The sequence below is a fragment of the Leptonychotes weddellii genome, chromosome 7 (genome assembly GCF_054177405.1).
Source record: "Leptonychotes weddellii isolate Sample4059 chromosome 7, ASM5417740v2, whole genome shotgun sequence".
In the NCBI taxonomy this organism is placed as follows: domain Eukaryota; kingdom Metazoa; phylum Chordata; class Mammalia; order Carnivora; family Phocidae; genus Leptonychotes; species Leptonychotes weddellii.
Window position 1 is genome coordinate 128935167 of NC_138375.1, and position 19259 is coordinate 128954425.

Below are 19259 nucleotides of genomic sequence, written 5' to 3' on the forward strand. Positions count from 1 at the left end.
CAACATTTTTCATTTGCCCTCTTCCCTGAGCTGCTGCTGCTTAGAAATTGCCATGCAATTTAAAAATGAAAAAATGTTTCATCTCTCAAGATCCTAATTTAAAATGGTTAGGAATGTGGGCCAAGTATTTTCCCAGCGACTCTTGGGTTTTTCCCAGTTGTCCTATCTCATTTGCCTGATGTTGAAAAGCAGTCCGGGGGATGTCTCTATTACTCCCCCATGCCCACTGCCTTGCTCCCACCCCGTTCACCTCTTTTCTTTTTCTTCTAAGATGGGAAACTATACTCAGCCACAGTGACTGACTTCCTTGCCATCGATGCAGTCATTTACCGGAGTCTTGGAGACAGCCCAACCCTACGGACCGTCAAGCATGATTCCAAATGGTTAAAAGGTGAACAAATAATTAAGAGGAGGAGGGGTGTGAGGGGGAGATATGTAGCTTGAGGGAGATTTAGAGCCTGGACAGACCAGACCGAAGTTTCATGTTAGTAATGGCTTCTGACAGACAGGAAGGTTGCAGCGACATCTTTTGCCCAAACTGATTTCTTTACCTCCCCCTTTCACTTCCCATGAGTTTCTGGAGTATTAACACAACGACCGGTGCCACTACAAAAGAATACAGTACATTCATCTTTCCTGCCTTGAGCTCTCGTTTCAGAGTCTAACGTGAAAAGAACTGAATGTTTCACTCATGGAAGGGAATGGGACTGGAGGTGTTGGGGAGCAGGAAAAGAGCTATTCACAACCGTGAACGAGTCAGGGTTCACAAGGAGATGTGTACAAAATCCTTTCTGCAATACAGGCATTCCACTGTGGAAAATAAAATTAGAGACATACGAAATTCATTTATTCTTCATTGTTCATTGCCACCACTTCTGAAAGATAGAATTTGTAGGCTCAAGTGCCTTCTGGAATCACCAGCACTTGCACGTGTGGTCATTAGAAATGGTTCGTGTTAACCCCATGTCTAATGGCCCTACACTTTTAATTAATATGTCTCTGGTTGCCACTGATTTGAAGTTCTTTTAACTCTGTGTGACATGTCCCCAATTAAAATGCCATTTGCCCACAGAACCATACTTTGTCCAAGCAGTGGATTATGGAGACTACATCTACTTCTTCTTCAGGGAAATAGCAGTGGAGTACAACACCATGGGAAAGGTAAGGCGGATAGAAGTCTCACTCAGACCAATGTTGTGAATGACCTTGAAAGAAGGGCCTGAAATCTAATCCCAAGGTCATCATTTAGAGAAGACTATGCCAAAGACTGGTGGCAATGGACACAGTCCTGCCTCAGAGTGCTGTGAGCCTTTTTCAGAACAGTCCCAGATCACGGGGAACCTCTGAAATATTTCTACTGAAAATGTAATCGACAGATGTTTGGCTGATTTCACACTGAGTCTCAAGTATCTTGAGAGGTGGTTTCCAGGTATACTCATCATTTTTTTTCCTTTTAATGGAGTTGTTCCACAGAAGGAGAGTAAATATCCAGCACCTTTAAGCACACGGAGAGTCTTGATTGTCTTTATTGCAGAAACAGTCCACTGTTTTTTGAAGTGGATGTCCACTTCAGTTATCTTTACCAGAGAGCAGATCAAGGTCACAAAGCTGGAGGGCACAAATTCAGTGCCAGGGTGGCTTGCAGGGTTAGAGGAATTCAGAGCATGAGATTCAGGGCCCAGAGGCAGCCAGTGAGGATGGCAGAGATGGTGTATACAAAGCGTGCTTTTGTTTGAGGAAATAAAAAGCTAAGCAGTCTGTATGCAAATGAGTTTATCTGGCTGGGAGCTGATCCCCTGAAGGATTTATGGCTCTGTATTAAATGCCACAGCCTTATCTTTCAAAACATGCTGTTCCAATGAGTCTTCCCTCCCCCTGCTTTTTTTTTTTTTTGCTACTAATTTTAGAAACACGGGATTAAATTAAGCACCTTGTTGTGTTTGTTTTCTAAGAAAGGCAAATTCTACTAAGATCTCGCCAAGTTGACTGCATTTCATCTTCCCGGTGTGTTTTTCCTCGGCAGGTAGTTTTCCCAAGAGTGGCTCAGGTTTGTAAGAATGACATGGGAGGGTCTCAAAGAGTCCTGGAGAAACAGTGGACATCCTTCCTGAAGGCTCGCCTCAACTGCTCGGTTCCCGGAGACTCTCATTTTTATTTTAACATACTCCAGGCAGTCACAGACGTGATTCATATTAATGGCCGTGATGTTGTGCTGGCCACCTTTTCCACACCTTATAACAGGTAACCGTGCCCTAGCTGCACTGACCTCACCGGTCCTTCTGGGCTTCCCTTTCCCGTGGCGGGGGGGGGGGGGGGTCTCTCCCGATACGCAAGATTCACAACTGAAACAAAACGTGCCGCTCGCTACATGTAGCTGCGAAGCACTTAACACTCCATTTTCATCAACAAATTAACAGTTATAAGCATTATTAGATTAGGATTTTAGGGCAAGTAATTAGATAAATTATAACAATATTTCCTATTTATATGCCTGGCGTGGAAACACGTCTCATGTGTTATTTCTAAATCTCTCCAGGAGTACTGGAAACTGAATACTGTTGCCCTCTTTTTACACCTGAGGAAACTAAACTCAATTCTGTCACCTGGTCCAAGTAGTCAGGAGATGAAAGAGACACCCTTAGAACTCAAGAACATGCCTCCTTCCTCCTCAAGGTCATCTAACATTCTGTGTGACTTTTAATATTTCTATGACTGGATCGGTTACCTTTTGAAGTGAAAACACTGAAAATGTATTTAAAGGCTACAGAGTGTGTAGGATTCCGACGAGTCCATCGTGCATCCGACCTAAGGGACCCTAGTTATTATCTGTCCGAGGAACCTAGGCCCCAACGACCACTGACTCCAGGGGCTTGAGTAAGGACTTACAAGTCATGAAACAATGTACCTAGAAATACTGTCAGCCTGTTCATTCCTGTGTTCATGTTTATTTAAGCTAAGACTTTGAGTAATCAAATGACAAACTAAAAATTGTTCCTGGGGCAGCAGAAATGTGCAGAGATTAAAAAATAGGAGGAAGGCAGGCATAAGTTCTTCCAGACCTTAAACCTTAGAGTCCTAGCACTGTTGTGTGAAAATGAGCATAACCAGGCATGGTCATAAAACCTAAAAACATGAACTTCATTCTCATTTCTGTGGAGAACTTGGGATGTTCTGTACTGTCTTCCTCCGGATACACACCATTAGGGTCTGGATCATCCTTTTTATCAAGACTTAAGAAGCTGATGGGTGTCTAGATGACAGGCACCTGCATGGGAAGACTGGAGGATAGCACGTAGAAATGCTTACAAACTAGGGAGAGTCTGAAATAGAACACGCCAAAGGATGCACTAATGTTCCTCAGTTATCTGGAGGGCAAGAGTCAAGCGCTCTCCATCGAAGACACATGAAACTATGAATCCATATTGCAACATCTAAGTTCCATCTAAGTGAGCTTTAACCATCTGCAGAGATTTTTAGACTTGAGAATAGAAAAATACAAAAATCCAGGCCATGACTGTTCACACTTTGGAATCCAAGTATGTAGAATTGTTTAAAAGAATCTGTCTTGGTACGTGGGAATGCAGGGGCTAGAGGAATTTCAAAGCACATTTCTAGTTTGTTTGGGGAGGGGGGTGTTGAGGGTGAGTTACTGTGTAATTACAATACAGTAGTAGATTCTTGTATATTATAGATACTCCGTTTAAAGTATTTTCTTAAAAGTCCTCAGGAAGCCCCCAATTAGTACCTGCTTATGCAGTCTCAGAAACCTTATTTGTTCAGTAAAATCAGAAAATGGTAACAATGCACATACCCATTTTCATCTATTAATTAGAGTCTGTCTCTGGTTTCATCCCTTTTCACCCCATCCTCCACACGTGCAAACTTGGTCGTGAAGGGCTGTTTCAAGCCCTTGAGGTGCTCCTCTTTGCCCTGGGGATAAAACCCAAGCTCCTTGGTAGAGCACACAGGTCCCCCCACGGTCAGGCCAGCTCGTCCTCCAGCTCCACAGGCCTTCCTGGATGGATAAAACCCAAGCTCCTTGGTAGAGCACACAGGTCCCCCCACGGTCAGGCCATCTCGTCCTCCAGCTCCACAGGCCTTCCCGGATGGATAAAACCCAAGCTCCTTGGTAGAGCACACAGGTCCCCCCACGGTCAGGCCATCTCATCCTCCAGCTCCACAGGCCTTCCCGGATGGATAAAACCCAAGCTCCTTGGTAGAGCACACAGGTCCCCCCACGGTCAGGCCAGCTCGTCCTCCAGCTCCACAGGCCTTCCTGGATGGAGCTAAATGTGAGTTCTTGGATGTGCTGGCCCATTCGTTCCCTACTCTGCCAGGTCTGCCAGTCTCACCAATGTGTATCAGCTTGAGGGCCTGTGTTCTTTACTACAGAGCATTTGCTGCTGGAGATTAGGGATTCCGTAAATATACACTGAAGGAACAGAAGGTGGGAAGAAAGGATGAATGAAGGAAAGACGAACGGAAGGTGGGAGGGAGTAAAGGAAGGAAGACGAAAGGATTTCACAAGTGATTCTAACCTGGGAAGATTGATTATCAAACTCTAGGGTAACTTTAGTTATTATGAGATGCCTCATAAGATACTTCAACATTTATCCTATTTGTCATAATATTTAAAGTAAATACGTATACCTGTTACTTTTAGAAAAGGGAGCTGTGAAGAGAGTTTTACAAAATTAGTAAGTAATGCTAGGGCTCTGAGATTCCAAAACCGAAGGAGACCACTGCCGTTATCTATCCAATTCTGTGCACAATGTATATATATTCTACATATTTGAAAATTCATCCCGCCACCTTAAACAAGCTTTCTAATCTTCTCCCTAATTCTTGCTTTATTAGTATACTTCAATAACTGTGTTACGAAATTAAAGATGGCAGAAAATTCCCCTAATCACTTAGGAAGCGATTTCCATATCCTTTCAACGTTTGCAAAATCAAGACTAAACCAGTCTCTCTGCCCTGGGTAATGTTACCACCCTGCAAAGTGCCCGTGTCTTGGCCCGGATGCTCCTGCCCATGCAATGGCCACTACCTCAAAGCCTGGTGAAAACTCTTGACCGGCTGGTGCCTGCAATTTATTTGATCAAAATCAAGGAATGACCATAGCTAAAAACAAACATGGGTTCAAATGAATGAATAATTCATGCCTTCTCTCCACTGATTAAAAAAATCCCCAAGTCCTTCCATGAGCACCAGAGAAGGATGTAATTATAGGTAGAGATTACCACCATTATTATTATTTAGCATTTAATAGAGCACTTTATTTGCAAAATGTTGGTGCTTTAGAGACTTAACGTTGTTTCGTCTCATGCAAATAAATAGGAAGTAAAACTTAAAATGGGCGGTGACGAACAGAAAATAAGCATGCTCTCCCCACACATACATTCTCACTCCCGGGGTCCCTGGCTGGAGAAACCGAATTCAAAGAAGCAATATGTGGACAGGTGAGACACTTTTACTTCAAATGTACACCAATATTAGAGATGCAGAATGTTTTCCAAAGATTTTATCTTTAAGGTTAGTGAGTGAAAATTCACGGAATTTCTGAACCTTCTAAACCACCAGTTATAAACAGATGCAGTTCCAAAAGCAGTAACAACATGAAGAGGTTTTTCTCTAGGGAGTTTGCTGTTAAGCAGTCCCTTCTTTAAAGCCACCACCAACGCAAACTTGATTCAGAGAAACGTTTGCTGTGTATACTAGGCTCCCTTATAGTCAGGGTGCAAACTTTAAATTTCTAATGCCCATAACAGGAGAGTTATTCGGAGTCTGTTTTCCAAGCTGCACGCATAACTGTTTTGAGAGTAACGCTGTGTGAAACGTTACGTTACAGCATCCCCGGGTCAGCAGTGTGTGCCTACGACATGCTTGACATTGCCAATGTTTTCACGGGGAGGTTCAAAGAACAGAAGTCTCCAGATTCCACCTGGACACCAGTTCCTGATGAACGCGTGCCCAAGCCCAGGTATGTGTAAATATTTATGTGGTGATTCTGAACGGCGAGAAGTGGGCAGCTTGGTCCTCTGACAGTGAACGTCTTAAAGAACTGCACACCGGCGCCTTCCAGGGGGCCCCAGAGACACAAATGCTGGAACAACAGAAAGCCCTACGAAGCCATTTGCCTTCATGCCCTTAACCTAAACTCGGCATTACCTATAGTTATATTCAAACGACAACACTCGAGTCTTCTACTTAACCTCTATCCCTGTGGGTTATCCAGTGTAATCCTAGGATGATGGGAAGCATCCAGTGCAGCCCCACTGCCGTAGAGCTGAGAAAACGGGAGGCTCGGAGAGGCAGAATGTGTCTTGTGCAAGTGCACAGACCTGAGTAGGTTATTTCCACCACTCCACCCTGCTTCCCCGTCCCTTTTATAGAGACCCATGTCCTTACACCCTAATAAAATGTGAAATATACATGGTGATCCCTGGATTCTGTAACCAGGCTGGATCGGCGCTGCGTCCAGGACTCTGGGGCAAGGGCAGGTAGAGACCAGTGGGCACAGTGGACCATCACATTTTCTCTGCTCTACCAGGTTCTAGTCTGTTGTGGATCCAGAAACAGTCCATATCCCTCCACCAAAATGTAGAGCCCCAGAATCACTTTCATGGAAAACCTGTTGTCCCAGGACAATGGAGAGACCTCTTGGTCCTGGTAACCTCTGGGAAATCTTCACACTAAGCCAGCTAATTCATTCTCTCTCCGCGGACAGGATGAAACTCTCCCCCGCCCCTGCGCCTGCCCTCCTCATGTAGCACGCACTGCACACTTCCATTATAACATGTGCCATCTAAGTTCTATAGAAGCATCTGTGTGTCCAGCTTCCTCCACTGAATTTGTGGGCTTCTGCAAAGAAGCCCAATAAATATCTTCATTTTTTGGTTTGCAGCACTCTCCTCCAACCACCAAACCCCCACACAAAATACCCCCGGTCCACTTAATTGAACTGACTTTGATAACATGAACCACTCTACCCAGGGGGAAAAACCTCTGTGGTTCATCCATCTCCATCACCTGAATTATCCACTGTGTGTATACGGTTACTCACGGAGAGCAGACTAGGTGCAAAAAGTACACTATGGCAAGCTCAGAGAGATCCTCTAAAAGTCACTTCACTGTCTGGGAATGTTAGCTACTTTCTAGATAAGCAGGAAGGGGAAGTACGGTTGAGGAATGAGGTTTCAGGGAGTACTTGTAGAATATGCTCCCCTTGGTGTGTGAAGATGGTGTCACTTGGCTATGGCCAGGACACAGACTTTCTCCCCATCCTTCCACGTGCTTCCTCATTCCTCTGGCTGACATCAGGATGCTTTCACAGGGCTGGCTTGGTTAGTGCCATAAAATGGTGTGTAAATGAGGCCAGATCATGCCATTGCTGTCAGGGTCCGGGGTGCTCTCCTGAACCAGCAGGCAGAGCTGGGCTGTGGACAGGACTGTTGTCGGTGTTTCCCTGACCCGACTTTACTAGGCTGTCCCTTGACTCCTGAAACCACGGAATTGCTTGTAGAAATGACTTTTTGCTGTCACTGTTCAGAAATCAAGAAATGACCTTTCGGGAGAGAATCTTCAGTGTAGCTGGCTTTTCACACCTGCCCAAATCAAACAAAAACAATAAAAACAAAACCGCATGTTCTCGGACCCCCCGGTAAGGAGAGCCGGTCACAGTGAGTCTTGCTGGCCTGCGGGCGGGCGGGCCACTATGTCTGTGGCGACGTCAGCTGCCTTCTCTCCTTCCGTAGAGCAAGTGCCTCAAGAACGTCCCGCAGGTTTTTAGGACAGGTAGCAGAGCCTGGGGCACGTGGGCAAAGCACACACTTCCTCCCTTGTTTTAAGCCCCATCACTGTTTGGGGGGTTTGTGCTTCTGGGGGTAAGCCAGGCTGTCGCCGGCTGAGGCTGAACTGCCCTGGCTGGAGCTTCTCTACGGAATGAGGAGGCGGCCGGGAGAAAATCTAAGCATATTTTATTTGGTGGCATTCTGCATCGTTCCACTTCCTCTTTTCAGCCTACAGTATATTCTCCCCCATGACAGATGCTCAGGGAAGCAGTTCGTTCAAAAAATTTGCCATAAGGCATGAAAAAAAGCTCCCTCCCTTTGTTTCTTTTTAGGCCAGGTTGCTGCGCTGGCTCATCGTCCTTAGAAAAATACACAACCTCCAATGAGTTTCCCGATGATACCCTGAACTTCATCAAAACGCACCCACTCATGGATGAGGCTGTGCCTTCTGTCATCAACAGGCCGTGGTTCCTGAGGACAATGGTCAGGTGGGTGTTAAGCAAATCACGTCCAAAATGGATTTTTCCCTACTCCATCTCATGTTCACAGAACCTATTGGTGGATCATGATTTGAAATGCCACAAACATCTTCTGTTATCCTGGGCATTGATTCAGCTATGAAATGCTGGCCAGTTGGGTGCCTGCCACAAAACCCCCATCACCACATTCCCAGTGAGACAAGTTCTGATATTTTCAGGCTAATTGGACCCATGCCAGCAAATAGAGGCAACAAAAATATCTCCTTCCGGGTGAGAGTCTTCTGGGCAAAAGCAGGAAGCAGTGAAGGAGAACCAGTCGATGGATGTGGATACCTGTTTGGTTGGATATGGTTGCAAAGCATGCTCCAGATTCCATCCAAGTCCTGTCCCCAGCTCGTTAGCTGTCACACAGACCAGGGATGAGCAACACTTGCACAAGTACGCTAGCGTGAAGGATTCATACTGTACTATTTGTAATCCGAAGGGGTGGCCAGAGAGAAGGGACAGTTGATTAGAAATCTGTGATGGCGTTAAATACTCCTTCTTGTATTTCTTTAGAGCTTATTTCCAGACTATTCCACAGGCTTTCCCAAGCACCATCTTGTTGGCGGCAGTCATCAAACAAAATGTTATTCAACTTTACCACCATTTTTAAACGGTGACTTTATGGGAAGATGTTAAAAGTACTATAATGGCTCTTGCCTGTAAAATGGAAACTGTGGTATATAACTTGTAGGAGGGTCTGTGTTTTCTGGCTTCTGCCAAGGTGCCTGGCACAAATGGGTATCCACAGAGTGGTGAACAGCTGAGAGATACCTGAGAAAGATGGTGCCTATGCAGCCATATAGGACGTATCGAAGGACCGCTGTCCTTCACCTGTGGCTTTAAATGGAACTTGTTTGGCTTGCACATCATCGTATTTACTTATAGAGCCATCCGCATGCCACTCTCCCATCCTTCAGAACTTCCTCAGCCCCTCTACGTACACTTGGAAAGCTTTCCAATTGGCCATTCTGCTGACAAGGCTTTGCACCTCAGAGGCAGAGTACGGAAAACTGGTAGCTGTTGCTTTTCTTTTCAGTGTTAAATGAAATGTTAAATGAGTTGGGTTAGTAGTATTTCTTACCCTCTTCCTGGGAGACCTCAGCCTTTCCTTGCTGCTCATGGAAGGGATCACTGCTGAGCGGTTTCAGATGGTTAAGGCTGTCTATTTGTTATGTGACTTGGCCTCCACAAACACATACCTCCGTCCTCCCCTTGGAGCCATACTAATGCTCTGCATGTGGAAATAAAGGACCAGAACAGCTTGAGAACATTATCTATATGCATGTATTTTTCTTGAGGTTATTACTAGAAAGCTATGTCACAATTGTTTGAAGTGGAAAAGGGGACCCTTTAGTGACAGACCGACAAAGATATAAAAACCGTGATCCTGTCATTTTAGATACCGCCTGACCAAAATTGCGGTGGACACTGCTGCCGGGCCATATCAGAATCACACTGTGGTTTTCCTGGGATCAGAGAAGGGAATCATCTTGAAGTTCTTGGCCAGGATAGGAAACAGTGGTTTCCTAAATGACAGCATTTTCCTGGAGGAGATGAGCGTTTATAACCCTGAAAAGTATGTAGACTCTTCGGCTCTTTCTTAGTCATTATTTGTCATTATGATCCTTCTGATTCAGAGAAAATCTGAGGATAGGAGACTTCAGTTTTATGCGTTTTTAGGTGACTTTTAGTATTGTTTGTAAAAAATACTTTAATATTTAAAAAGCATTATTTTCTCCTTGCCAATAGTGTGTGTGTTTATACAGATACACACACGTGGGTTGGGGAGGGCAGCTTAGAAGATCTGTTTCACCTTCGGTGAGACCAGACTAAGGTACCACCCTGTGGGCTGGGAGGCAGGGTGGGAGGGGGTGTCAGGAGAAAGAGAATTGACTCAAGAGGGACTACGACAGTATTATCCTACCTTATAACATTAGGTGCAGCTATGACGGAGTAGAGGACAAGAGGATTATGGGCATGCAGCTGGACAAAGCAAGCAGCTCTCTGTATGTTGCATTCTCCACCTGTGTGATAAAGCTTCCCCTTGGCCGGTGCGAACGACACGGGAAGTGTAAAAAGTATGTATTTGGCCTCACTGACCATTAGAAAGTCCTAGAACGGAGTCCTGGGTAGCTCATGGCCCTGTTCTTCCCGCAGAACCTGCATCGCCTCCAGAGACCCGTACTGCGGGTGGGTAAAGGAAGGAGGTTCCTGTGCCCACCTGTCACCCAGCAGCAGGTAAGGAGCCTGAGCTGCAGAAGAGCATAAAACGGCCTTTGGCTGCTCTGCATTCTAGACGTACCACCAGCTATGCTCCCACATACCCCTGCACAAACCTCACCGATGGGACTGCCAGCCGTTCTGCTTCCTTTTCCCATTTCATAGAACACGGCGACATCGCACGTGGCAGATTTCCAATTGTTTAATCATCCGTCCTCAGACTGATGAAAAACACAGAGAAAAGAAACACAGTGGGCTTCTAAGTATTCCCTGGAGAGAGGGACAAGAAGGTGCATGCCTTGATCGTGGCAGTGTAAGAACAGCAGAGAGAAGGAGCAATAGGGTCCCGATTAGATTAGTGCCGTGGTCTGTCCGGCCACAGCAAAACTGGTTCCTCTAATGGACCATGCAGGGCCGAGAAGAGATCACAGAGCATCTGTTAAGCAATGCATTTGTACTGCAAGGATGGTGTATGCATCCAATAAACCATTCTCCTGCACTGAAGAACTGTGGACCCTATTACTCGTTAGGGAGTCAAGTCAATTCTTGGCAGTTCTCCAGCCGATCAGCTAGATCAGGCCAGTCCATCATGCCTGTGATGTTGGTGCTTAAAATTGTTACCCTGACTTTAAATGCTTAGATGGCATTAAAGGTTTTTTCCCCCCGTCTTTACTTTAGTGGATATGAAATCCAATGCACATCCTTGACAAGTTACGGCAACTCGAGGAAGGTGCAATATGGCAGCACAGTTCTGTCTGAGCCATTCCTTCAACGTCCCCAGATCCAAGAGGGCAAAGAATCGTCTCGCCATCACTCTGAGCCTCCTCTCCCATTTTAGAATAGCTGGACAGGCAGGAGAGCGTATCTGATGACCACCACATGCATAATTTGAGGGAAAGTATTCCCACAAACACAGCTCATGACAGTTGTTAAAGTCTGACCTGGAAATCTGACTAGTACAAAGGGTTGACTCACTACACATGATGAGATCAGCTTCACAAGTAGCAATACTGACACACTAGAGTTAGAACTTTGTATCTTTTCATGGGAACCCTTGAGGTGAAGGAGTAAAGATCACAAATCACACTGAGGAAAGCTAAGAAATGACCTATCTCCTTTCTATATTCAAGGTGTGACTGATTTTTAAAAATCATTTTTAAGTCGGGGAGCCTGGGTGTCTCAGTCGGTCAACCATCTGCCTCCGGCTCAGGTCATGATCCCAGGGTCCTGGGATCGAGTCCCGCATCGGGCTCCCTGCTCAGTGGGGAGTCTGCTTCTCCCTCTACCCCTTCCCTCCCCCCTGCCTGTGTTCAGTTGCTCTCTTCAACAAATAAATAAAACCTTAAAAGAAAATAATTTTTAAGTAAACATGTGAACTCCAAAATTGTCCCCTTAAGGATCTACATCTATATTTCATTGCTCAAAACATGTGGAACTCTCCTTGGAAAACAGCCTTCAGGGCCTGATGAATTCTGGCTTTCACTACCACTGAAAATCTTTATCCTTTGAATATGAATTTGATTTTTAACAGAAAAAAACACTGGAAAACAAACATGGTGAAGGATTCGATCAAGGTGGTGACTTTCCAGATAGTTTTCCTAAATGGTCCATAAAATAAACTCTAGGGCAGTTGCAAACCAGAGTTTCAATGATGCCGTGAGAAGCAGCACGGAGCTCCCCCGCCCAAAAAAGGACAGTACTCCTCTGAGTGAGTCCAGTGGGCTTATTTTAAAAAATCAAAACAGATATATTGAGATTGGTCTTGTTATACACCTTGTGCAGCCCAATGGTGACCAAATGGGTTTGAAAGAAGAGTGAGCTTGTGGAGGAGCATGTGGGTAATACTGTCGAGTCACAGGGCCACGGGGTCTCCGGGGGTCTCAGCACAATCCACCACCATGGCCCATCCCCTCAAGGGCGCTACATGCCCCCCAGCCATCTGTTCCTTGGAACACTCTGTTATACAGGTCATTTCTACACAGAGAAATAGATCAAGGTCTAGGAAGGCAGTGCTGGGGTCAAAGCAAAAGGAGAGAGGAAGAGACTTTTTTTAATTTACAGACTTCTGTATCATTTATAAAGAGTTAACATTTAAACTTTTTAAATGTTTAAGAAATGCTCAAAGAATCTGTAAAAGGAGGATATAAATAATCCGCCAACTAATTCACTTCCTGAATAATATCGGAATCAGCTGCTTAAACCCCGGCTTCTCTTCGGACAGTCACGTGAGACTCATTTCCATAAACTTCGGGGACAGATTTCCCAGCCGTTATCTACTTCTTTTTTTGCACCTGCCACTCAGTTTATCAAACCGTGTTCATTTCTGTAGTGAAACTTCAGACTCATTCTGGAGTAAGGACTTGCATTATTGAATTTGTTTCTTTCTTCTCCCTGCTCCTTTTTTCTTTTTAAAGACTGACTTTTGAACAGGACCTAGAACGTGGCAGTACAGATGGCCTGGGAGACTGTCACAGTAAGTACAGCTTTTTATCCATGCTCATCTTTGTGCAAAGATCCTTTGGTCGGATGGCCCAGAAACATAACGCCACATGTGCGGCTGGGTGTGGCTGGCACTGAGCCAGGCAGAAGTAACAGAAATCATCTTCTGAAAGTCAGATAAAGAAAACAGTGTGTTGCAGAGCAGCGCCCCCAGTGCTGTTGCTATAAATGCTGTGGAACCAATTCACTCCAGAGGATATTAATTATCACCGAGCAGTAAGTTAGATCAGCACTTCCATTAAAAAACTGGTCTTGTTGTTTTAAAAAATGTGTTATCACACCGTAATTCTTAGCCAAATAATAAAAAGATTGATCACTGTACTCTAGCTTTCTAATTGAATGGGAGGGTTTTGTTCTTCTCAAACATATCGCCTAATAAAAGTAATTTTTTTTTTAATTAATGTCTGTTACCATTCCCCGTAGGAAAAAAACTTCAGGAAGAACCCACAAAGTACAAGATGACTCAAAATAACCTTTTTTATAGGAACTAGCCTATTATGCTTACCTCGGAGTTCATTTCAAAAGTTACTAAATGGTAACATTTTAGTTGGAACTTCATATAAAAGATGCTGGTCAAACATCTGCCCAGTTGTCCTATGATCTGATTAACATGGGTATGCTCCTGAAAATGTTTACTAATGCTAAGTTAGAGAATAATGACACTCTCTTGGAAAATAGTTCGCAGTGTTTCAAATGTTATATATGATGATTCTAGGAAGCTTACATTCATTCAAAATGGCACCCCGAAAACAGCTCCTAGGGGAATGAAACTGTATTACTCTGATACCCGGTTCTATAATGGAAATCATGGGTCAAACTCTCAATCTTTGGGCCAAGAGTACTGAAATCTCAGACTCTAAGGTTCCAAATTTCTACCTTACCTTTTTTTGGAGATCAAATATTACCCTTTAAATAAAGAGGACTACGGGCAGCCTCATCTCCGAATTCTTTGCTGTATTTTTTTGTTTGCAAATATTACGTATCGGCAAAAGCTTCTTATTGGGTCTTCAAACACAAAATTTATGCGTGAAGAAATCCACACAGGAGACTGTTATCACCAAAAGGCCTGCGTTACTTGTGTGCGTCAAACAGTCTGATGTTTGATCAGTGGATCTTAAATCATGTTAATCATGTCGGTGCCTTATGGCTCCATTTTCAGGGAAACAAGTTCTGGTTTGTGTGTGTGTCTGTGTGAGCAAACTTAATTAGCTGACTTCAGTGAATAATTTTCTTCCTATTTTTATGATCTGGTGTCATGGGCATTTGTAGAAAATAGGGGTGTCAACTGGGACTGGATAACCGAACGAATGAAAGCTGTGAAATGGTTGTTACTGTCTCTATCACGTGTCCCCGCCACCTGTGTGTTTTTGGACAAAGGAACCGAAGGAAGCCTCTGTATCTAACGCAGGGGAGACCCTCAGGTCCCCAACCCGTGATCTACTCTTCAATCTCAGGGGGCAAGCCTCTGTTTTCATGGGCTACCTAACCTTGAACTCCAGTCCTGGTGAGGCACTCAGGGTACCCGGCTCAGGGCAGGAGGAACAACTGCCCCTCGCTGCCTTTCCTAGCGGCGTCTCGCTCTCTCTGCTCCAGCTACAGCATGACCTACTTCTGCTAGCCATACCTGTTCACATAAAGGCATTCAGAGGATTTAGATAATTGGTGCACAGTGACTCCTGAACAGGATTTTTAGGGGAAATGAGGAAATCCTGAAGAGTCAGTGTCAGAGGCTGAGGAGGAAGCTGAATGAACCAGTGACGCGACCTAGACACACCGCACACGCACACACCTATGTGTGTGGTTGAGAGGACGACACGAGAGAGAGCGTAAAGACAAGAGTGTTTTGTAAGTGTGGTCCAGGTGTCACTTCTTTCACCTGCATACACATCCCTCTGTATGGAGTAAGGCCTCAAGTCCCAGAATCACGTATAATCGCAGTTCCCTTCCTTCTACTAACTCTTGCTGTTTCTTTGAGCCTTGGCAACAAAGGGCAGTGACTTTGAGGAAACTCACTCAGGGAAGAGATAGAGGAGTGTGAAATCGGACCCGATATAAAGTGTCTTGTATTACACGCAGAAATTAAAAAGCACTTACTTAGTACTGGGGATCACATGTTAGCATAATTCTGTGTTAGCTCATTCCTACTTATTATGTAAGTCACACTAAGCAGAGGGTTAAACATTAAGTAACCTTCTCCTCCCTTTTGTCTTCCAGATTCCTTCGTGGCCCTGAATGGTAAGGAAGATATTACTCATAATTTAATATCGATGGAAATCTATGTGGGAAATCCTGTTTCACTAATCCTCTTGAGTATTTTCAAACCTTAAGTTTCTTTTTTAATTAATTTTTTATCCTCATTATTTTTTTATAGACATTTCAACTCCTCTTCCAGATTATGAAATGTCTTACAACACAGTATATGGTCAGTTTATGGACTTTTTTTTTTTTTTTTTTTAATTCTAAGCCACTCATCCTGTGGTAGTTTATAGTTTTCATCCCTAAACATCATGGACCAGATTCTTTGTTACTTCAGGGCCCCAATTCACTAAAATTATTTATCAATTTCACAATGCTTCAAAAATCACTGCCTATGAGAGACAATTGACATAGGAGACTGGTTCCTACATTTTTAATCCACAGAACATGAAATTCGCCAACCTTAGGGAATTTGGTGAATACATTTAATGAGTTCTTGAGGGAGAAGAAACTGCTTTTGGGCTATGAGTATATCCAAGATAAAAGAACAGTGCTTATTAAGTAATAGGCCATAGCTCTTAACTGATAAAGAGTGCCATTCCCCAAAATGCTGACTTTCAGGGCAATACCCTCTGCAGCAGGCGGGGGGGGGGTCTACACAGCATGCAGAGACCAGTTCTTACGAGGCAAACAAACCTTTCCGATATCACATGAAAATTAGCCATTTGAAACTTAAGTTCACAAAGAGTATGAATATGTAGACATATTTTCAGTGAGAGTTCTTCAGAATGTATACAAGGAAGAGTGACGCAGTGGAAATGATGTGCAAACAGGATCTATCCCATTGTTCCTGCTCTGAAATACACAGACAATACATTAAACAAAGCCATGAAGTCCATAAACAGAATATTCTGAGCCCTTTATAAGAAAAATTGAAATGCAATTGAAGTGTTCCATTGCTATTTCTCAGAGTTCCCCCAAATGTTTATAGGGTAAACTATTCAAGTATTTTTTAAATATGAAAAACACATGTGATGAAGATTTAAGCTTTGCATTATAATGGGGACTAAGAGTTTCACTGATGCGCATTTTATAGCTTTTGTGTTAAAAATACATTAACAGTAACAATTCCAGGACAGTCTTTAAATATAGAGGCAGGGAATAAAGGAAGGGGAAAAAAGGAAAGAAAAGAAAGCAAGGCAGGTTTAGGATTGAAGAAATAGTTTAAGACGGCTACACATGTATTTAACAGCTCTATGTAATGAACTCTTACTCCCTGTGTCTAATTAGCATAAATAAAAAGCCTCTTTGGAAGTCCTAAAGGCTGTGCAGTCCTAAGTGAGCTGTGCAGATATGGGGAACAATGCTTGGTTTCTCCTGTTTTCCTTGTGAAGGGAGGCCACGTAAAGCAGATGAGCCCACAGAATTCATCCACCTTTAGTCTCATCTGTTACTCAAGCCAGAATACTGAACACCAACAATGAAGAAAAATTTCTCAGGAGGCAGAGGTCATCTAGCTTAGCTCACCCTTCAGAAAGAGAACCCACTTAGCATCTGCTCTCCTCCCATATCACGCTTTGCAATCATTTCCTATAATTGAATAATCTTTATCAGATACTGAGGAATTCAGGTCTTAAATCTAATTGAACCGGCTACCTCCCCAGCATTCATCAATTGGACGAAGACCAATTTTAACTCCCAGGTAATTTCTCATATAGAAAGAATAAACGATGGGATGCTTTTTAGGAAGAAAAAGTCACCCTCCAATCTATGGATCTCTCCTATTTCCTTTACAAAGGGAAAGGAACTTATTAATTCCTCCATGTTAACATTTTAAGGCATGATGCCTGTTCGCCCTCAGCTCTTGATCAGTGGCTTCTGTGATGAAATTAAAGAAGAGGTAGAATTTTCCTTTCACCTAATGATCCTATCCATTTTAGGCTAAATCTGTCCGGCGTCAAGTTGTTAGATGATTGACCACCAAAATAAGAACTGGTCCAGACAATACTTACGAAAACACAGGAGACTTTCTTTTCACGAACTATTCCAAGAGATGCTTATTTTGGAGTTAAAAAACCTAGAACAGATTTCATTAATTCACTCAGCAAATACGTGTTGAGTGCCTACTACAGTGTCGAATTTCTACCATCAAAGGAAAGACCAAATTGCTATTTGTATGAACACGGATATAGACTAGGAAGCCAACCACAAAGTCCAAAATGCACCCACTGTCCCTAGCTGTGTCCTTTGCACGTCCCCCCTAAAATGTTCAGTGGCTGAGTGCAGAGAGAGAGCCGTAAAACTCGAACTGCCTAACTCAGAAAAAGGAATCTTTATAATAAATCATGCAGTCTCTCTGCTTGGCAAAGGTCTGTGCAATAGCAGTTCACGTATGCAAGAACCCCTTTTAGTGAATTGGACCCTGTTTGCCTTCTCTCTCCCTCTCTTGTACTAAGTGTCTCTTGTTTTGTGTCTAATTGGCTACAACCATTGCTAATAGGTAACAGTGGTTTGAAGTGTCTCTAATCTCTGGAATCACAAAGACTTGTAGATACAGAGAAACAATGTGATGCATATTAAATTTAACTTCTAAAATCTATTTCTTTGCATATTATAAGAATAATACATCAGGAGCACCTGGCTGGCTCGGTCAGCAGAGTGTGCGACTCCTGATCTCAGGGTCGTGAGTTCGAGCCCCACATTAGATGGAGAGATTGATTACTTAAAAAAAAAAAAAAAAAAGAACACATCATAAGCTCCACTGATTAAAATATGACCTTTCATGATGGATTAACAAGACAAAATCATGGGCTCCAAATCTACTGACCTGTAATACCATGCCTACAAATCAATGCCTATCTGTGTAGCATTATTTTGGTCACAGGGTCTCCTAGGGAAGACACAGATGGTACAGCCTGTAGAATCAGATGTTAAGAAAGAACATAAGCGACTCCCTCTTAACATCTTAAGCTTGGAGAAGTAGTAATAACAACATGCCTCTCTGATTTCGAACTAAAGACTGCTGGTTAATCGTGCTCTTATGAGGCGGTTCTAAAATTTTTGAGAATCAGGTATTGCTTTCTCCGATTGTCTGATTTCACCAGTGACACATGTTGCCTATCCTCAAGCATAAGTTTAAAAGAATACAAACCTCAGGCTGCTCAGTTTTTTCCTTTAATTCTGAGTACATCAGATGCATGGTTTCTCTAGATTTACATACAGAAAATGGGGATGTGGTGGGTATTAGACTAACACTTGAGCAATAGGAAGGAGCTGATTTCTCACATTTGTGTAAAGCATTTTCCTACCTAACTACCATCTGGTCTACATTAATTTCCTCTCATAGCCATAGCTTTCCATTACAAATGAGTTTTCCATGTATTTGCAGCATATGGTCCAGGAAATCTTTCGATGGAGAATGTGTCCCTTAGGCATATATTTCCCCTAGATTACCGTATTAAGAAATGTTCTCCCTAAACCATACTTACAGCATTACCATAAAACTGCCCCTTGAACACAGTTAAATTGAAAGTACTCAAAATGCGTATCAATTCAGGTAAAAAATTCTTGCTACTTGGAGAAAAGGGTTTCGTTCCCCGCCACCACCACACACACACCCCCCCCCCCGCCCCTTCTAACTCCCTACGAAGCGATTTCTGATGGTTTGCCTAGGCTGGGTGCTGCATTCTCTCTTAGGCTGACCATATATCGCGTAAGAGCGGTGCAGAATTCAGGAGTAGGAAACAGAGGCTCTCTTTCAGACCGCGATATAAGCAAAAAAGAAGGAAGAGAAATTCTGCATTTCCAAGTCCGGCTTGATTTCGCTACTCCTGTTCTCTTACCAGTATTAAGAGATGAGCTATGAAACCCAGGAATGTAAAAACAGACAGTCTAGATGCAAGCATTCTTGAGTTGTAAATGAACATGTACCTAACAGCTGGACAGAAACCAGACTATGTGCACCAATGTTTGAAGCTGCATGGAGAACAAACTACACAGAAGGAGGTTTCTTAAATGTCACCCAAGT

At 43.5% G+C, this 19259-nt stretch overlaps 1 protein-coding gene and 1 long non-coding RNA gene across 5 annotated transcripts in view; one reads left to right on the top strand and one right to left on the bottom strand.

The window, feature by feature from the left end:
- LOC115937121 (uncharacterized) overlaps positions 1–19259 on the bottom strand; it is a 275150-nt gene that overhangs the window by 233236 nt on the left and 22655 nt on the right. The window lies entirely within an intron of this gene.
- SEMA6A (semaphorin 6A) overlaps positions 1–19259 on the top strand; it is a 124961-nt gene that overhangs the window by 82403 nt on the left and 23299 nt on the right. For 2 of the 3 annotated variants that reach the window (XM_081827214.1, XM_081827215.1), the window contains exons 8-17: positions 272–391; positions 1073–1161; positions 2024–2241; positions 5852–5983; positions 8126–8281; positions 9717–9893; positions 10255–10395; positions 10475–10555; positions 12952–13010; positions 15251–15271. In XM_081827214.1, the coding sequence (XP_081683340.1) occupies positions 272–391; positions 1073–1161; positions 2024–2241; positions 5852–5983; positions 8126–8281; positions 9717–9893; positions 10255–10395; positions 10475–10555; positions 12952–13010; positions 15251–15271 (1194 nt within the window). Of the gene's footprint in view, positions 1–271; positions 392–1072; positions 1162–2023; positions 2242–5851; positions 5984–8125; positions 8282–9716; positions 9894–10254; positions 10396–10474; positions 10556–12951; positions 13011–15250; positions 15272–15407; positions 15459–19259 lie in introns of all 3 variants that reach the window. The other variant, XM_081827213.1, reaches the window with a different exon arrangement.